The sequence below is a fragment of the Oncorhynchus masou genome, chromosome 22 (assembly GCF_036934945.1).
Source record: "Oncorhynchus masou masou isolate Uvic2021 chromosome 22, UVic_Omas_1.1, whole genome shotgun sequence".
NCBI classification, from domain to species: domain Eukaryota; kingdom Metazoa; phylum Chordata; class Actinopteri; order Salmoniformes; family Salmonidae; genus Oncorhynchus; species Oncorhynchus masou.
Genome location: NC_088233.1, coordinates 38,495,364 through 38,515,155, shown reverse-complemented (window position 1 = coordinate 38,515,155; position 19,792 = coordinate 38,495,364). Strand labels below are relative to the sequence as shown.

At 42.4% G+C, this 19,792-nt stretch overlaps 1 protein-coding gene across 2 annotated transcripts in view; it reads left to right on the top strand.

Moving 5' to 3' along the window:
* Nucleotides 1-19,424, top strand: part of LOC135509444 (Fanconi anemia group A protein-like) — a 28,662-nt gene extending 9,238 nt beyond the window's left edge. For both annotated transcript variants that reach the window (XM_064930109.1, XM_064930108.1), the window contains exons 16-42: nt 157-216; nt 339-427; nt 563-623; nt 726-775; nt 900-976; nt 1,133-1,237; nt 1,332-1,465; nt 1,623-1,693; nt 2,233-2,332; nt 2,454-2,641; nt 2,796-2,889; nt 3,108-3,326; nt 3,437-3,510; nt 11,245-11,376; nt 11,486-11,564; nt 11,693-11,853; nt 13,692-13,797; nt 13,986-14,045; nt 14,142-14,246; nt 14,360-14,475; nt 14,621-14,771; nt 16,818-16,880; nt 17,926-18,028; nt 18,126-18,201; nt 18,293-18,443; nt 18,581-18,679; nt 18,961-19,424. In XM_064930109.1, coding sequence (XP_064786181.1) covers nt 157-216; nt 339-427; nt 563-623; nt 726-775; nt 900-976; nt 1,133-1,237; nt 1,332-1,465; nt 1,623-1,693; nt 2,233-2,332; nt 2,454-2,641; nt 2,796-2,889; nt 3,108-3,326; nt 3,437-3,510; nt 11,245-11,376; nt 11,486-11,564; nt 11,693-11,853; nt 13,692-13,797; nt 13,986-14,045; nt 14,142-14,246; nt 14,360-14,475; nt 14,621-14,771; nt 16,818-16,880; nt 17,926-18,028; nt 18,126-18,201; nt 18,293-18,443; nt 18,581-18,679; nt 18,961-19,059 — 2,823 coding nt within the window. In that variant the 3' untranslated portion in view covers nt 19,060-19,424. The remainder of the gene's footprint in view (nt 1-156; nt 217-338; nt 428-562; nt 624-725; nt 776-899; nt 977-1,132; nt 1,238-1,331; nt 1,466-1,622; nt 1,694-2,232; nt 2,333-2,453; nt 2,642-2,795; nt 2,890-3,107; nt 3,327-3,436; nt 3,511-11,244; nt 11,377-11,485; nt 11,565-11,692; nt 11,854-13,691; nt 13,798-13,985; nt 14,046-14,141; nt 14,247-14,359; nt 14,476-14,620; nt 14,772-16,817; nt 16,881-17,925; nt 18,029-18,125; nt 18,202-18,292; nt 18,444-18,580; nt 18,680-18,960) is intronic.
* The last annotated feature ends 368 nt before the right edge of the window (nt 19,425-19,792 follow it).

Below are 19,792 nucleotides of genomic sequence, written 5' to 3'. Positions count from 1 at the left end.
ATGGTACATAGACAGACTGAGAGACATAATACAGTTATTACAATGTAACTAACTCGGACTGGTTGACGTGTCATACCACAAGCCCTCTCATCATGCAGCCCATTAATCTACTCTCCTCCAGCTGTATAAACAGGGTCGCCATGTCTCTGTCTGCAGGTCTCAATTGAGGAGATGGGCCTTTATGAGGATATCTCTGGAGCAGGAACCTCAGTGCAGGTTAGAGTGCTTTCTGCTGGTTGTTTATGCATTTGTGTACTGTCTCTTTTCAATTGTTTTTTTTTACATGTGCTCATGAATGTGTGTATCACTCTTTGTATTTGTTCAATATGCCTTCTCAGCCCCGGTGTCAGGCACATCAGGATGTGGAGAAGGCAATCTCGTTGTTTGGGAGCACAGGAAGGATATCTGCCACTGTCATGGAGGCCAGGTACCCTACAACTACAGCATGCTACATAACTCTCACAAATCACCTATTGAGATCAATGTACTGCATGACCTACTTATCCTGTTGTCCTACACTGTCTTTATGTTTTACAACACTCATACTCTTTTCCTACTCCAGCATTTTCAGAAGGCCTTATTTCCTGTCTCGTTTCCTTCCTGCCCTCCTAACCCCACGTGTGGTAAGTCTTATGCTCTCTTGCTTTAGATTGAATGCATTTGACTGAATGGTGTGTTTACGTGGTCTGTCCAGATTTTGTATTCTTTGTCTCTGTCCATTTCAGCTTCCTGTGAAGCCTGACGCCAGGATGAATTTCATAGATTCTCTTAAAAAGTATTTTCTGACATTCACACTCAGCCATACAACCACTCACCACACAGTTTTCTGTCATATCTTTGAGGCTGATACAGATGTTTTTGGTATATTGATTCCAGTTTTGTTTTCTGCTCTCTACTAGAGCGGAAAAGATACCAGCTGCCCAGCACTCCTCCTACATAGAGTCATGTCAGAGAGAGAGAAAGAGGCAACAGGACAGTGTGTACCATCACATTATCCCATGTTTAACACCCTATGCATTTTAATATAATCATATATTTAATATTAGCTTATTCCACCCTAAGCACCACTGTAGTCATATCTCTGTGCTTTTGTCCATGTTTGAAGAGCTGTGTTTTACTTGTGTGTTATCAGGTAAAGGAGTCTCTGTGGTGAATGATGATGATAACCCACAGGAGGTTTTACAGGTCCAACTACAGGAACATAGAGCCCTGCTAACAGAGGGGGGCAGTGACGGAGGTGAGCAGACTGCACACACACACACACACACACACACCAACCAACCAACCAACCAAAGCAAACCTAACTTATCTTATTCTCTCTGGCTTTACAGAGGTGTCAGCCCAGCTGGCCAGGATCTCCCACACTCTGAGTATTGTGTTCCCTGAACGTGCTGAGGAACTGGTCAGCCAGGCAGTCATCCAGCTTCATGTAGATGAGTCCACTTTCTCTGAGCTGCACAATAAAGTAGGAAGGAATGCGAGGAACTTCTGTATTTCTCTCTTTCTTCTACTGTTTTCCCTCTGCCGTGTCTCACCTTTTCTTTCCCTACTCTAGTTGTTTGTCTGTCAGGTTATTTGTGCCAGCCAGGCTCACCGTCTCTGTCTGTCCTGTCTTTGTTCAGGTGGTGAACATGATCCTGAGGAGCTTCTGCCAGAGCCTTTTGGATGCCTCCAGAATAAGCCCACCAAATAAGTGAGGAACTTATCATGTCACTTAGTAAAAATCTGAAAGATGTATGGAAGAATGAGATCGTTTTAAAGTCTATCAAATCAAATGTTATTAGTCAGATTGTCGTGTATATTATGGGCTTGTTAAAGGCGGTATGTGTGTGGTCAATCTGACGTCTGCATTGGGCGTGCAGCATTTATAGTGGTACGGCCTCTGCAGAAGTCAGGGTATTCATACTTCTTGCGCTTCACAGAGCAGCACAGAGCTGTTGAGCAGAGCTGTTGTGAAGGAAGTGAGTTTGTGTTTATACAGGACCTCCTGCCCCCACCTACCGTCAACCAATCATGACAATGCGGCACTATATGGAGCTCTCCGCATTGTCAAACAATGTGTGAGGCACATGGCAATGCGGTACGGAGCTCAATTTGGCTTCTGCGTACCTCCGGACCACATTTTCAGATCACGCGTAAATGGGCTCTTAACCTCCACCAGTCAGCATAAAACACAAGTCCGCATAAAACTGCACTACTCTCATTTGAGTTTAATGTGACCTGTGACCCAAGACAGAGCCCCTGGGCATCCCAGTTTGTCAATATCCTGCTGGGACACAGACCGCTGCTCACTGCCCTCCTTCACCGCATGTGGGACCTGCTCCACAACCAGGTATCCATCTCTCTTCCCATTTAATTTTTACTGCCTCTTTCTTTCTCTCGCTCTCTCTCCTTTTTACCTCTTTCTTATCCCCCCTTTTCTAACTACAGTCATCTTCCGTCCTTCTCTATAGGGGGTATCATTGAGTGCTGCACATGTGCTTGGACTGGCAGCCTTTGTTGTGCACCTTCATGCCTCCCAGACCAAGTTCCCCAAGGTGCAACTGTGCCCACCCCTGCTGCCCGGCCCTGTGTCAGTACCAGAGGCACTGACCACTGCTCTGCCCTGCACCACTCAAACCAACATGCTATTCTGTGTTAGGTGGGTGAGACTGGAGAGGGACCCTGAGCATCTAGGAATACATAAAATAATTATACAGTATATTATAAACCAAAAGGCACAGTTAACCTTAGTTCAATAGGACAGTGTTATCATAAGATGTATTTATGTGGACAGCTTTGTTTTTGTTTGCCAGGTTCTGCGTGGCTGCAGTTTGCTATGGTCTCTGCAGGAGTGAGTCACTGTGTGATCAGCCGCAGCAGTATAATCCCTGCAGCCTCTATAAAAAGGTATGCACTTTATTCTTTCAGTGTCACTGTAATTATGCTCTCTCTTATCACCCAGCCACACTCTGAGATGCTCTTTATGCAAGCAGCAGGGGTCTGGTGTTTGAGCAGAATGTCACATACAGTAGGGCTGCAGTTGTACCTCTGCTTGCCTGCACAGATCCATGTCCTGCCTATTCCTGAGTGTGTGTGTGTGTGTTTTTTGTATTTGGTATTTGTAGCTGCTGTACCTAATTCCCAGACTAATGCCAGATATGAGGAGGTTGCCAATTGAAGCGAGTGGGGAATCGGAGTATGTAGGGGCAAACAAACAGGGTGAGGAGGAGAATCGTGGGTTGTGGAAGAGTGTTACTGACACAAATACAACCTGGAGGAAGTCAGCCTGGGCACTATGGAAACACGCCCCCTTTCGTCTCCTAGTAAAACTCCCAGAATACCAGGTGAGGAAAACTGTCTAAACATTGGTGTAAAGCACCACCAGCCTTCTCAGCACAATGACATGTCTGCTTCTCATTTTCTTGGAGAAGTTCTAATTTTCTTCTTCGTCTAGTTCTCATTTTCAGAGTGGCTGGCAGCTGAACTCAGAGTTCAGAGGAGTGAGGATGCCCTGTCTGACCCAGATAGGTGAAGCACATGCCTAAATATGCAGCGCATACACACATTAATATAAAAGTTTGGTATATGTTGATCTCTTTTTGGTATTTTATTAGGATCCCCATTTAGCTGTTGCGAAAGCAGCAGCTGCTCTTCCTGGGGTCCACAGGAAAAATGACTTAATACAGAACATTAATAGACAAGAACAGCTCAAGAACAGAACTACATACGTTTAAGAACGGCACACACAGCCTACATATCAATACATAGACACAAAATACACTACATGACCAAAAGAATGTGGACACTTGCTTGTCTAACATCTCATTCCAAAACCATGGGCATTAATATGGAGTTGGTCCCTCCCTTTGCTGCTATAACAGCTTCCTCTCTTCTGGGAAGGCTTTCCACTGGATGTTGGAACATTGCTGCTGGGACATGCTTCCATTCAGCCACAAGAGCATTACAGGCTAACTACACTGACCGCGTTGCAAAATAAATGTCAAAATCTTTATTATTCAGTTCTTGTGCGCGCCAACGAGTGTCTGCGTTGCCAGGGACTAAAATAGAAGTCAGTTCTATTTGTGACGCAGATCGCGCTGCAAGTCCTGCCTCTCCCATATCCTCATTGGTTTATAGAAGCAGGTACCCACGTGCCATCTCGTCATTGGTTATACCCACGTGGGTGACTGAAAATGTGGATTAATTGGTGGAGTAGAGGACCTTGTGCATTTCAGGTAAAATAACAACTCAATGTTTATATCCCAGGACAAATAAGCTAGCAAGTGCAAGCTAGCTAGCTAAATTTGCATAAATATTGAATGCTTTTCTACCTGTCCCCAAATTAATATAATTGCTTCAGAGTTTGTTTTGATATTTTAACCTGCGTGTCGTGATCGCGTTTGGTGTGGGGGGACAAAATACATTTATGCACGATGGCGCACGCTCACAGCCGGTTTGTGTTCCGTGTTAGTGAGGTCTGGCACTGATGTTGAGCGATTAAGACTGGCCCGCAGTCGGCGTTCCAATTCATCCCAAAGGTATTCGATGGGGTTGAGGTCAGGGCTCTGCAGGCCAGTCAAGTTCTTCTACACCAATCTCAACTAACCATTTTGCTTTGTTCACTGGGGCATTGTCATGCTGAAACAGGAAAGGGCCTTCACCAAACTGTTGCCACAAAGTTGGAAGCACAGAATCATCTACAATGTCATTGTATTCTGATTTCTCTTCACTGGAACTAAGGGGTCTAGCCCGAACCATGAAAAACAGACCCAGACCATTATTCCTCCTCCACCAGACTTTACAGTTGGAACTATGTATTCGGGCAGGTAGCATTCTTCTGGCATCTGCCAAACCCAGATTTGTTTGTCAGACTGCCAGATGTTGAAGCGTGATTTATCACTCCAGAGAAAACGTTTCCACTGCTCCAGAGTCCAATGGCGGCAGGCTTTACACCACTGCAGGTGACACGTGGCCAAATAACAAGTGTCCCGTTTCAGGCTCAATGTATAGACAATTCGGACCAATCAACTTGCCACATGTAGGTATGAGTCCTGGACTGAAATTCCTCCCGTGTCCCTGACCCATTAATCTTCAGTTCCCCATTATAGGAAAAACAACTTTTTCCATATATCATTAATTCCCTCTTGACCTTTAGTCCTCTGCTGTTGTGTATTTATCTTTAAATATTCTTACACTCCCCCCTAGACCATTTTAAAAAGAAATATACTTAAAATGTATTTTTAGAAAACATGAAAAAATAGACATAACATTTTTTGTTGTAAGCATAAAATCATTCACATTAAGACTTGCATTTCTATAAAACACAAAGGGCATATTTTACTTGCTTTTGCAATAAGAAATAGATTTCAAACCAAGTTAAAGAAAATAAGTATTAACAGATGTAATGATGATGACCCTCATAATTCCTACCACATCCTGTTTTAGGAGAACTGACAAGAAAAATAATTGTTTGCAAGACAATAATATTCAATCGTTCTTTTGGCTTGGTAATCATTCAGAGTCCTGTAAAAGTGACCAGCTCTTCCCCACCGGAAGCAGTCCGACATTGATAACTATTAGAAATGATGTTCTGACGGTAGTGAGGAATTATTCTTCCGTTCCACTGGTTGATAAGGACCTCTTTAATGAACACTTCACCGGTGGTCTTGTATTGTTTCAGGTACAGGCCTTGGGTCAAGGAATATTGCTGCAACTTCAGACGATAGATTCTCATAACCTGTAACGAAGGAAACAAAAAGTGAAATTAACATGTTCTGGTTTCAAGAAAAATAACATTTCACATAGATTTCCCTAAATAAGCATGTACCGATATCCCTATTGTTGTAATTGTCATTATTACATATATATATATATATTTGTAATAATGACAATTACAGCAATACTGAATTAACACTTTTATTTTAACTTAATATAATACATAAATAAAATCTATTTAGTCTCAAATAAATAATGAAACATGTTCAATTTAGTTCAATATTCCCAGTTAAGGCATTTTAGGTTGTAGTTATTATAGGAATTATGACGCGTCAAGGATTTCTCTTTACCATTTGTATTTCATATATCTTTGACTATTGGATGTTCTTATAGGCACTTTAGTATTGCCACCCTAATCTCAGGAGTTGATAGGCTTGAAGTCATAAACAGTGCTGTGCTTAAGCATTGCTAAGAGCTGCTGGCAAACGCAGTAAAGTGCTGTTTGAATGAATGTTTACGAGCCTGCTGCTGCCTACCACCACTCAGTCAGACTGCTCCATCAAATATCAAATCATAGACTTAAGTATAATATAATAAACACAGAAATACGGGCCTTTGGTCATTAATATGGTCAAATCCGGAAACTATCGTTTCGAAAACAAAACGTTTATTCTATGAGTGAAATACGGAACCGTTCCGTATTTTATCGAATGGGTGGCAATCCTAAGTCGAAGTATTGCTGTTGCATTGCACAACCTTCAATGTTATGTCATAATTATGTAAAATTCAGGCAAATTAGTTCAGTTTGCAACGAGTCAGGCGACCGAAACGGTTCCATATACCCTGACTCTGCTTGCACTGAACGCAAGAGAAGTGACACAATTTCCCTAGTTAATATTGCCTGCTAACATGAATCTTTTAACTTTATTTGCAGGTTTAAAAAAATATATAATTGTGTATTGATTTTAATTAAGGCATTGATGTTCATAGTTAGGTACATTATTGCAACGATTGAGCTTTTTTCGCAAATGTGCTTTTGTTAAATCATCACCCATTTGGCGAAGTTGAAGTAGGCTGTGATTCGATGATAAATTAACAGGCACCGCATTGATTACTAGCAACGTAGGACAAGCTAGTTAACCTAGTAATATCATCAACCATGTGTAGTTAACTAGTGATTATGTGAAGATGGATTGTTTTTTTAAAAGATAAGTTTAATGATAGCTAGCAACTTACCGTGGCTCCTTGCAGCAACAAGGTCCTTTTGACGCAGGTGGTCAGCCTGCCACGCAGTTTCCTCATGGATTGTATTGTAATTGGCTTCCAAAAAGGCAGATTACCGATTGTTATGGAAACTTGACATCGAGACGAATAAATCAGCCCTAATCAGTCGACCTCTTATGACATCTCCCGTGTACAACATAGAAGCTTATCAGGTTCTGATCATCTTACTATGCTTCACACGAGATTGGCCCCCGACTGCTAATCAATCAGCTCTTTATTCTCCAGGCTCTGCTTTGTTATCAAAATGTACAATCTTGCAGTGAGTGACATGTATTCATTGTGATTTTCCCTGCTGACCTTTTTATGAGCAAAACTTGACAAGGACCTTCCCATTTTGGCCCTGATTGTCTCTGTTAAATATATTTTTTTTACCATCACCCATCCTTTCTTAGTAGAGTAGGCTTCTTCAACCCATCGTGAGAAACAATCAACAACGACCAGAACATCTTCCTTTCCTTTACATTTGGCTAGCGTGATGTAGTCAAGCTGTAGATGTCTGAAGGGTCCTGGTGGGGGGAGGTGCTCGTAGTGTCTGTGCTTTCACTCATCCCTTGGTGTTGTTTTCCATACAAATGTTGCAATTCGCCACAACAGCTTCAGCCTCTTTCTGCCTCAGGATTCCACCATTTGCCCACAAAATGATAAACTATCTTGTCCACACCAATGTGTCCCAAAGAGTGGTATGTGTCACCACGTAGGGTAAGAGTGAATTTGGCGCTACACATCTCAGGTTGTATTTCCACATACCTTCTTGAATGAGTTTGCACCCTGCAGCCATCCGTTCCCACACTTCATCTTTTGGAGCTCTGCTTTGCATGTCTCTAATGTGTTACAATGTATCCACGGTGTATTTCCTAATCAGTTTAGGTGACAAGGTGTTCTCTTGGCAGCCGCATTGGCAGCTCTGTCAGCCAGGTCATAACCTTTATTACTCTTGTCTGTACAGGTTTTTTCCATGTGCTTTCATTTTCAAGATGGAACTTGTCCAAGTAACTGGAGAGCATTCAGTAGAGCCATCACCTCTGGTCTATTCCTCACAGGAGCTCCCAGTGATGTCATGAATCCTCTGTTTTTTGATATTTTTCCAAAATCATGGGTAAGGCTGAAAGCATACCTTGAGTCTGTAGATATGAGCTGTTTGTTTACTTCAGCCTGTTTACATGATTCTGTCAAAGCCACCAATTCCGTCACCTGTGCTGATGTTCCTGCAGATAACGTGCCTGTCACTATCACATTGTCCAACTCACAGCAGTTGTGTTCAAGTAATGTAGTATCTGGATTACATGGTGTGCCACGTTGTATGATGATGTTAGGAACCTCCAACACAGTCGATCACTTGTTCCAACGAACCGCTGCGACCTGTGCAGCTCAATTCATTGTCAAAAGAGTGAACAGCATGTGGACACTTGATGGTAAGATGTTGGTCGAGAAGAAGCATTGCCACCGTCGACACAGCGACGTAAGTAGCTCTTATAGCTCTGTGGCAGGGACCCCATCCCAACTCCACATCATCCAGTTTCTTGAATAGTAGCCTACAGGTTTCTCTTCTGCTGAATGAGTAATGTTTTTGGGTTCACTTGGAACCTGCACAACTCAGATAACAGCAGGTTTATTATGTTGATTGATGTCTATCCATTCGGGACAGCATGTCGATGATGTCGCCGCAGTTTTGTCTCTCCCAGTCAGTAGTTGTGGAAACAAGTTTTGCGCTAATCATTGTGTATGGATTGCATCAACTATGTGATTGCCCCATTTTTGGAAGAGGTGAGTGCATCGCCATCTTTCATGATGGGTAACCCACTGTGTCTAACCTCCTCTGCTCTGAACCTTTCTTCACATTCAACAAACGGCTCTTTCGGTTTTTGAACACATTTGGTTATCTCTCCCCAATTGGTGGTAGTATTGGTCAGACCCTTAAGGAAAACAAGTATTGCTCTCCATCCATCGGCCACATCTTGCTCTTCACCACCCACAGCTCTCTTGACCATTTCTTCAAGTACGCCATGTTCACGGTTGTTCAAAACAAAGGCTAATAACTGTAACCCATCATAAGGATGTAGATTGTATAGTTTCTTATTGCTTTAAATGGTCTCACGTCTTCATACCCACATCTCGTGGATGCTTCAAAGTCTTTGACAACTCATCCAACTGTTTTGGAGATGCTGATTCATGTGATTACTGTCACCTGGTGTTTTTCTTTACTGCCTTTAACAGCCTGTGTTCTGGTTGGCATAAGACATTGTTTGTCACCGCTGTCAGAATCTATTGAATCAAAGCCAGGCAGTGCTGATCAGATGCTTGAAACCTGATCCTCCTTGCGCAACTCAGCATGAGGGTAGATTGAGGGAACAAAGGGCCCACAGGTGGGGGCAAAATCTGCCACTCTTGCCTCCTGTAATTGTTGAATTTTGCCTTTAAGGTTTTTCTGTTCAGCAAGAGCCCCCACTCTCTTTATCTCTCTGCAATGTCCTATCATGATTATGAAGAAATAATTTCTCATCTCCTTTTATTACTTTGTGTCTTTGTCAATGAGTTAGACATTCTGTATTTTTCCCCAAGCGTTTGTATATCAGACAGATTCCATGTTCCAGCGTTGTCAACAATAATGGAATATTTCTTTATCTCTTGCCTACACTTCAATCCAAGGTAACGCCTAGTAATTTAGTCTCCTCAACTTGTTCAACAGCCACACCATTCATTACCAGATTCAGCTGAGGTCTAGAGCTTAGGGAATGATTTGTACCAAATACTCTTAGTTTTAGAGATGTTCCAGACCAGTTTTATTACTGGCCACCCATTCCAAAACTGACTGCAACGCCTTTTATTTATTTTTCTATTTTACCCCAATTTTCTCACAAATATCCAATTACGATCTTGTCTCATCGCTTCAACTCCCCAATGGGCTCAGGAGAGGTGAAGGTTGAGTCATGCACCCTCCGAAACATGACCCGCCAAATCGCACTTCTTAGCATCCGCCCGCTTAACCTGGAAGCCAGCTGCACCAATGTGTCGGAGGAAACACTGTTCAATTTACGGCTGAAGTCAGCCCAGCCCACCACCAGGAGTCGCTAGAGCATGATGAGCCAAGTGACAGATTAGATTAGACATAGATTAAAGATGGGAGTGGCCAGATTTGTCAATGCCTGGAGGTTTGTCATTATTTTTATTTTAAACTCTGTTTATTAAGTTTTACACACACAGACAAGACAAAGCAATATAAATAATATACTCAACTAGAAAAAAAATGCAAATAAAAATACAAATTAAAAAATAGCTTTAAAGATACCATACTTTAGACAAGTTAAACACACCAGGCAGAAGGCTACAAAGGTTAAAGGGCAATCTATACTACAGGGACAGAGCAAACACCTCACCATTGTTCCTGTAAACAGTCGAGGGATAAGGGTGGAGAAATGCAACCACTCACAGACAGTCATGGCCACAGACCGACCATCCTCTGGACCAAAAAATTAAAAAAAATAGAATGATTATTCATGTAGGCGTGAACAAAATGTAAAAATAACTGGGAAAAACAAGCTCACACTTCAGTCTGCCCGGGCAAGATGAACAAGGCATCCGCGGGTCACAATCAATAAGCACATGGACCTTAATAACCCCCCCCAGCAAAAACAGAGAGAAGCTCCTCCAACCCTTAAGTCACAGGGGGGTCAAATACAGACTTAGTTTTAATTGGAATGCCATCAGAGGATGGACTGTTTAAAGTAAGACCGGAATGGAGCCCAAGCCTCATTAAACAGTTTGGGGTTCCCACGTGAATTTATTTGAATTTTTTTCTAGTTTCAGAGAGAACAACACACATTTCTCACCCAATATTTATAAGATGGGGGAGCTGCCATCTTCCTCTTCCGTAGTATTAGCCGTCTAGCTAAAAGAGTTGTATAAGCAACAGTGTCCGACTGGATTCTTGATAGGAGGGTACCCATGGGCAGTACTCCAAAAAGGGCTGTAAGGGGAGACGAATCTATAACAGTGTCATATATATCAGAGAGACATTTAAATATTAATTCCCAGAAACCTGACAGTTTATGACAGCCCCAAAACATATGCAACAGTGTGGCTGGTTCCACTTTACATCTGACACAGATGGGATCAAAATCAGAGAATATTCTTCCAAGTTTGGCCCCCGACCAGTGGATTGAACCACCTTGAATTGAATGAGGCTGTGTCTAGTAGGTTTGACATTATTGATCGATAACAGTAATGTTGCGTACTGGTATGTAACAGAGCCTGCGTGTGTATCAGACAGGAGTATCAACAGTGGGCGTGTCAGCAGCTATACCTGCCATCTCCTGTGGACAAGGGGGGCTGTGCAGGAGACTTAAGGACAGCCTGCTCCCACATTCTCAACGCTGTCATGGACCAGAAGACAGTATGGTCAGCATGATTTGGCTTATGGCCTCCTGCACCTCAGATAATCCTGATTATATGAATAATAGACATTGTTGAGTTGTTTCGTCTTTATCGCTTCTCTTTGTGTCCTTAGTGCTCCGACCCAGGAGAACACTGATCACAGACCCTCGGAGGCAGGCACCTGTCTCCCAGACATTTCCTCCAGACTTCAAGTACAGTACACAGGCCTTTTGATTGATACGTTAGTTTGTTTCTGTACATGATTTCCTGTTAATGCTTTGTATTTTCTGCCAATGTTTTGCACTGATTTTCCTGTGTGTGTCCTTTGATGTCTTTATAGGAGATTGTCTATGAGATGGAGCTCACTAGTCGCTCTCAAAGGACTCAAGATAAGGGACATTTCCTATTGGATCTGATTTCACATAGATGCTCTGTGACCTCTGACCTGCAGAGTATCAGCAGTGAGCTTAGCATTCAGCAAACATTACATACATGGAACAGGTAATGTACAGACACACAGACACATCCTCTATACTAGGGCTTTGGCGGTCATGACATTTTGTCAGCTGGTTAATTGTCATGCAAAAGAAACATGACAAGGAGAACATGTATTTCAGAAGAACAATATGAGTTGGCCTACTATATGTTATCTGGCTATGTGTCCTGCTGTAGGTTTTTTCACTTAGCAGATATGACCATATATGCTTCCAAGTCCTGTGCCATTACTTTATATTATGATTTTATAGTATGAATATAAGAAGAATATTCTTTTCCTCAGGCAGCACATGTTGTTCTCTCACCAATTTATCATATTTTCACCCATCAGATTATTCTCAATTTAATCATGTCTTTACTAATATGTCAAATTTATTTCGATTTAGAATGGGGAAAAATAAATGTAATCTGTATGCACTCGAAAAGCATTTAGAGGCCGCTTTCTTGGCAGTTGGTTTTTCAATCATGCCGGGTAAGCTGGTGATTTCACTCTTCACATCAACCACTGTTTGAGGAACATGGAGCCTCGTGATATTTCGCCCAAACTCTGTATGCCATGGGCTCTCCAACCTTGTCCTTGCAGCTACCCAGGGCTTAATTTAGGAAACCAAGTCAAATCTGTTTTGGAACATTGATAGTAACATGTTTTCAGAAGGAAACATATTTCAATAAACTGTTGACAGCTCCTCTCTGTGCGCTGAAAGGAATGAAGGAGAGAGGGGAGGAGATTGATACGTGCGGTGGTGAGATTTTCTGTAGCTAAAAGTAATGTGTCAGCCTATTAATTATGAAAATATAAAAAATACCCTTTTGCTAGGCTATTGAAAGTCAAATGCAAATTCACTATAATGGTAGACTAACTCTGTCAGCTGTCCGGCTAGACCAATTATGTACCGAAGACATCTTAAATATATTTTTTTATGTTTTTTGGCCATGCATAATATGCGGGTAGGCTATGTATTGTATAACGGCACAATCATTATTTTAATTCAGTTTTTTGGGGGGCGGGGTTCATGTATAGGCCTATGTGTATTTATAAGCTCTAATATGCGTATGGTGTTTAGAATTTATCATCACCTTAAAGAAAGCCCTGTCCATTTTGTTGTTAGGCTTTGACACAACATACCGTACACAACAACCATGTTTTCCACTCAGTTTCAACCTGTTGAACTTCTCTCTTCAAATTGATCAATCACAATGAGCACAATAGTCATGAGTCTTGCCGCCACTACTGTCACCGCAACAGCCCTACTTTATACCAGTGATCCCAACAGCCCTACTCTATACCAGTGATTCCAACAGCCCTACTCTATACCAGTGATTCCAACAGCCCTACTCTATACCAGTGATTCCAACAGCCCTACTCTATACCAGTGATTCCAACAGCCCTACTCTATACCAGTGATTCCAACAGCCCTACTCTATACCAGTGATTCCAACAGCCCTACAGTGATTCCAACAGCCCTACTCTATACCAGTGATTCCAACAGCCCTACTCTATACCAGTGATTCCAACAGCCCTACTCTATACCAGTGATTCCAACAGCCCTACTCTATACCAGTGATTCCAACAGCCCTACTCTATACCAGTGATTCCAACAGCCCTACTCTACACCAGTGATTCCAAACATGGTCACCCCAGGGTTGCATATTGTTGTTCTAACTTAACTCACTGAACTGATTTAACCCTTGATTAGTTGATTTAGGTATGTTAGTGCTGGGCTAGCAAAAATATGCAACCCTGGGTGGGTCTGCTCTACACCATAGAGATCGCCTGTACTACAGTGTGAACTTGTGCGTGTGTGTATATTAACTTTAACAAAACGTTTGTTTGTGTATCATAGGGTGATACTGGCACTCCCTGCAGTCATGTTGGTTACAGTGAAGACTGGAGGAGGGAAGAGGACTCTGGACTGTGAGACCCTCATGGAACATATCAACCAGTATCAGGTACGCCACAATGGGGGTTGAGAGAGGGAGGTTAGATTAATGAATCATTCATTCAAGCAAATTTATTGTAGCTACAGCCTGTGTGAATCAATCCGTAGTTCACTTCTCATCTTGACCAAACCACCTACTATAGATGCGTTTTCCCAGATTTGATCATTATCGTTATACAATATTTATTTGTGTATCAGAGGAAGGGCTGTTCCCCAGCTGGACTGCTGCCCTACCACCTCACAGCACACTTCTTAAGAGTAAGTTCCACTCACAGATTATAAACTGCTCTAGACCTGGGTTGACAGTGTTCACAACATATTGTGATATTTATCATATGAAGTCATTTCTCATAGGCTGTGCTCATGGCCAGTGTGAGCTGTGACTGTGCATCAGGAGAAGTGAACAAGGCCATGTCCCTGATCAGTCTTCAATGTCCACTGCTCCTCGTCTCTGCCGGGGTACCGTACATTATACTTCCAGGATCACGTCTGATTTGTTAATCTGAGAGTTTTAATGTATGATGCTGACTGAGTGTAATTTGTGTGTGTGTGTGTGTGTGTGTGTTGGGCAGCACTGGTGGGGCCGTCTCTCCCCTGTATTGGTGTCTCTCTGGCATCGCCTCACTGACGGACAGCCCCTGCCTCAGCAGCTGCAGGTCCTGGCTGATTGTCACTTGTGGGTCTGCAGGTAAAACAGGATCATGCGTACATGCCTGTGTATATAGACAGCATTTACTGATAATACTCCTATAGAAACTAAATATGTTGACTTTGATTTCTGTAATTTTTTTGCGCAATGATTGAATGTGTTTTTTGCCCTGTGTCCTTGGCAGTTCAAAAGATGGTGTGTCATGCCCTGTCCCCTCTGCCCCGCCCCTGCTCCTGGCAGCTTGTCTGCACTGTGTATTGGAAGGCCAGGCGAGTGGCAAGGGCATCAGGACAAGCCTGGAGATGTTGGGACAGCTGACAGAGCAGCACAGTCAGGTAAGTACACTTCTCTTCCCTATCACCAAGTGTTTCAAACTCAACCTAGATGTTTGTTCAAAAGGTTCACTAGCCATGTTTGTAAGCTTTGATGGAGTGGACACAACACCGCCAATTGAGAAAATCTATTTCACACCACATAAAGGAGGTCAAAGTGCACAGGGGGAAAAAAATCCACATTTATGTAGGTTTCTTAGGATATATACAGTGGGGCAAAAAAGTATTTATTCAGCCACCGATTGTGCAAGTTCTCCCACTTAAAAAGATGAGAGGCCTGTAATTTTCATCATAGGTACACTTCAACTATGACAGACAAAATGAGAGGGGGAAAAAAATCCAGAAAATCACATTGTAGGGTTAGGGTGATGAATTTATTTGCAAATTATGGTGGAAAATAAGTATTTGGTCAATAACAAAAGTTTATCTCAGTACTTTGTTATATACCCTTTGTTGGCAATGACAGAGGTCAAACATTTTCTGTAAGTCTTCACAAGGTTTTTTACACACTGTTGCTGGTATTTTGGCCCATTCCTCCATGCAGATCTCCTCTAGAGCAGTGATGTTTTGGGGCTGTTGCTGGGCAACACGGACTTTCAACTCCCTCCAAAGATTTTCTATGGGGTTGAGATCTGGAGATTGGCTAGGCCACTCCAGGACCTTGAAATGCTTCTTACAAAGCCAGTCCTTCGTTGCCTGGGCGGTGTGTTTGGGATCATTGTCATGCTGAAAGACCCAGCCATGTTTCATCTTCAATGCCCTTGCTGATGGAAGGAGGTTTTCACTCAAAATCTCACGATACATGGCCCCATTCATTCTTTCCTTTACACGGATCAGTCGTCCTGGTCCCTTTGCAGAAAAACAGCCCCAAAGCATGATGTTTCCACCCCCATGCTTCACAGTAGGTATGGTGTTCTTTGGATGCAACTCAGCATTATTTGTCTTCCAAACACGACAAGTTGAGTTTTTACCAAAAAGTTATATTTTGGTTTCATCTGCCCATATGACATTCTCCCAATCTTCTTCTGGATCATCCAAATGCTCTCTAGTAAACTTTAGACGGGCCTGGACATGTACTGGCTTAAGCAGGGGGACACGTCTGGCACTGCAGGATTTGAGTCCCTGGCGGCGTAGTGTGTTACTGATGGTAGGCTTTGTTACTTTGGTCCCAGCTCTCTGCAGGTCATTCACTAGGCCCCCCCGTGTAGTTCTGGGATTTTTGCTCACCGTTCTTCTTTTGACCCCACGGGGTGAGATCTTGCGTGGAGCCCCAGATTGAGGGAGATTATCAGTGGTCTTGTATGTCTTCCATTTCCTAATAATTGCTCCCACAGTTGATTTCTTCAAACCAAGCTGCTTACCTAATGCAGATTCAGTCTTCCCGGCCTGGTGCAGGTCTACAATTTTGTTTCTGGTGTCCTTTGACAGCTCTTTGGTCTTGGCCATAGTGGAGTTTGGAGTGTGACTGTTTGAAGTTGTGGACAGGTGTCTTTTATACTGATAACAAGTTCAAACAGGTGCCATTAATACAGGTAACGAGTGGAGGACAGAGGAGCCTCTTAAAGAAGAAGTTCCAGGTCTGCGAGAGCCAGAAATCTTGCTTGTTTGTAGGTGACCAAATACTTATTTTCCACCATAATTTGCAAATAAATTCATAAAAAATCCTACAATGTGATTTTCTGGATTTTTTTTTCTCATTTTGGCTGTCATAGTTGAAGTGTACCTATGATGAAAATTACAGGCCTCTCATCTTTTTAAGTGGGAGAACTTGCACAATTGGTGGCTGACTAAATACTTTTTTGCCCCACTGTAGGTGTCTTGGAATATATTATTGGAATGTATTGGCAGTTGTGACACATTAGTAAGACACTGACACTCACATGCTCAGAACTAACCTTCGGCCTCACACAAACACAGTTTCTTGTTTGTGAACCAACTTAGCAGTTTTCTATTAGAGACATGATCATTGTCACTAGACTCCATTTTGTCATTAGTTAGTAGACACCAGGGAAACTGCCTAAAATAATTAGTGCTGCCATTTGTCCCCAGCTGCTGGTGTTTCTGCTGTTCCTCTGTGTGACTGACCTCCTCACAACTTTTCTCACGCCCCAGGTACATTTTCATTTAGCAGACGCTCTTATCCAGAGCGACTTAGAGTTAGTGCATTCATCTTAAGAAAGCTAGGTGAGACAACTACATGTCATAGTAAATACATTTTCCTCATTGCAGTATTTATTAGCCAAGTCAGTGCTAGTAGGAAAAGACAACTTTTTTTGTGGAAGAGGGAGGGGGGGTGTCACTGGGATTTAGTCAAGATACTGAAGAGGTGGGTTTTCGGAAGATAGGCAGGGACTTGGCTGTCCTGACGTTAGAAGGAAGCTTGTTAAACCATTGGGGTACATCATTCCTACACCTTAAGGCCAGGAGTGTTCCTGGCTAGGGCACATGGGAACACCTAGCCCAGTGGTTCCCAAAATGTTTTTGGCCCGCAACACCTTTTTTTGATAAATTGTTTTTGTTGTTGCCCCCACCATGTAAAAAAGTTTTGTTATCAACTGCCAATGTTTACTTTTTTAATTGGGGCTATGACAGTCTATTACAAATCAGTCAGACTGTACTTTTGACAGTATTTTTATCTGAAGGAAGTATGGTGACAGAAATGTATCAGAAAGGTATTGGCAAGTTCAGAAGATCATCAGGCAATACTTTATTAACTTCTGTGTAGAAAAAACATCATCATTGATGTTCTGTTTCCTCTCCAGTCTGTTTTGAGTCCTGCGTGGCTACAAGTTCCTGGGAGTCTTATCTTTCAGTGACAGGGCCATATGTTTTAGCTTAAACTGTTGAAAAGACAGAGCCACATTTGTAGGAAGAAAACAGAAACCGCTCTGTTTATTACAACAGCATCTAGCTGCTACTGGAGTGACATAATCCCGGTTCTATGAACCAAACTGGTTTAAAAATATATAATAATTTCAGAGTTTCTCTTGCGATCCCATTTTCAAATCAGGCGACCTCTAGTTTGGGAAACGCTGTCCTAGCCCTACACACTCAACAGTGTAACAGAAACGTATTCAACAGACTAAAACAACTTTTCTGCGAACAAAACATCACAATTACAAAGTTTCATACAACTTTTGTGTGACATGCTACATAGAGGGTGAAGGGTCTTCAGAGAGCTCAGGAACTCTGTAAAGATATCCTGACTGTCCTTGTGGACTCTGCTGACTGGCTGCTACTATTCAAGACACCATGCTCTGGTACAGTATATAACTTGCTTATTTACAGTAGCCTCTGGCTTTGAATATGTCCCATTTTGTGTCTCTGTGATGTAATATTTTGTTTTTCCTATTCAAGAAAAAGGGCTATACCAGCCTGTGGCCGTGGTAACATCAGATGAATACACAAGACTGATGCCTTGGGCCTTTTACAGGTATATTTACTTGGTGGTCAAACTGTCAATGTTGTCATCCATTTTCTTGTTTATATGTGAGTTCTGTATGTGTATTGTGTTTCCCTGCCAGCCTGGTCCCCCATCTTAACTCTGAGATATTGGAGAAAACAGTGAAAGCCCCAGGGTTCCTCCATACTGCTGTGCTCTGCTACTCCTCCCTTATCAAGCTCTTTATGGATGGCCAGACTCCCTGCCCTGTGACCGAGCATCTGACTGACCAGGTGAGCTTATTTTGATATGCAGAAAAAGCTAAGATAATCATGTTTATTCATCAGACAAGGTCACTGTGGTTGACTGGTATGTGGTCTCCAAACTACTGACAGTGGTGGTTTTCTGAATCTGGGTTTTGGTCTCGCAGATGGACCCCTCATATATTCTGTCTAGGGCCCAGCAGGTGCTTCTGAAGACTATATCTCTGACATCCCCAACCTCACTGTCTCAACATCAGCTGAACCAGGTAACACATTTGTGCACTGACCACCCAGAGTAAGGCTGATCTCAGTCTGTATTCCATAGAGTAGGACTGGGTTGTGTTGAAATCAGATGGATATGATACATTTATTGGATTTTCACGAACATCACACAACTACAGCCTATGATTTCTTTCTGGGCTTTACCTCGCATCAGACTCTGTTTTTTACCAATGGCTCTCAAAACCTCAAATAATGATATACCCTGATACTTCCTTTTGAACTACACAATACCCTACTTGTGACCCTTTCTCTCTCCTGTTCCTAGCTGGAGGCCTTATGTGTTGATCTGGACCCGGAGGTGGCAGCAGCTCTGGTCTTTCACCTCAGCTCTTCCAGCCTCAGCCCAGAGCTGGACTTCCTGTGAATTGATGTATGTGGGGCTACAGGCACACCACGGACTGTTAATGACACTAACTTGGCTTCCTTCATGAACAAGATATATAAAGATGATTAGTATGGGTGCAAGAGGACTTGGTCTTTGTCCTCCAATGAAGAATATACTTGGATAGCTACATTATAATGTTGACTTTAGGTTATGTGGTTGGCAGTTGTATTTTAATTCTGTGTGTGTGGAAGGAATTGTGGCTTTGGGAGCGCAGTGTATATTCAGCATTGTAGAAAGATACCTGTACACAGAAGAGCCTGATCACTTGTATAGCTGTTTAAGTTTCACCAGCCCTTATGAATGTTGTAAGGAATAAACTTAATCAAATATCTTAATTTAAAAAAGCATTGATCTACACAATTTCTCATCATTAATTTTCCACTATCAAGTATGTTGTGGGTTTAGAGCAGGTTTGGGGAAAGTGGTGAAACCCCCCCCCATTTTTAGGAACTGTTGGAGTCTCAACATATTGAAAGTTAGAATAGTATTATACACAAAGTGCAATTTTGTAATTTGGTTGTGCATCAGCAGTTTCCCTAGTTCCCTAGTTACGTCAGTCACGCAATTAGCCCATGTCAGCAAAAAATAAAATGTGCTGGCCGCTAGACCAATCTAAATGTGTGGTAATCATGGTCGATTTACCGACCGGGGGGCCACTGTTGATTTTGTTGCTCTACGCCCCATGGCAAAATGTGGAGAAATGGACAAAAGT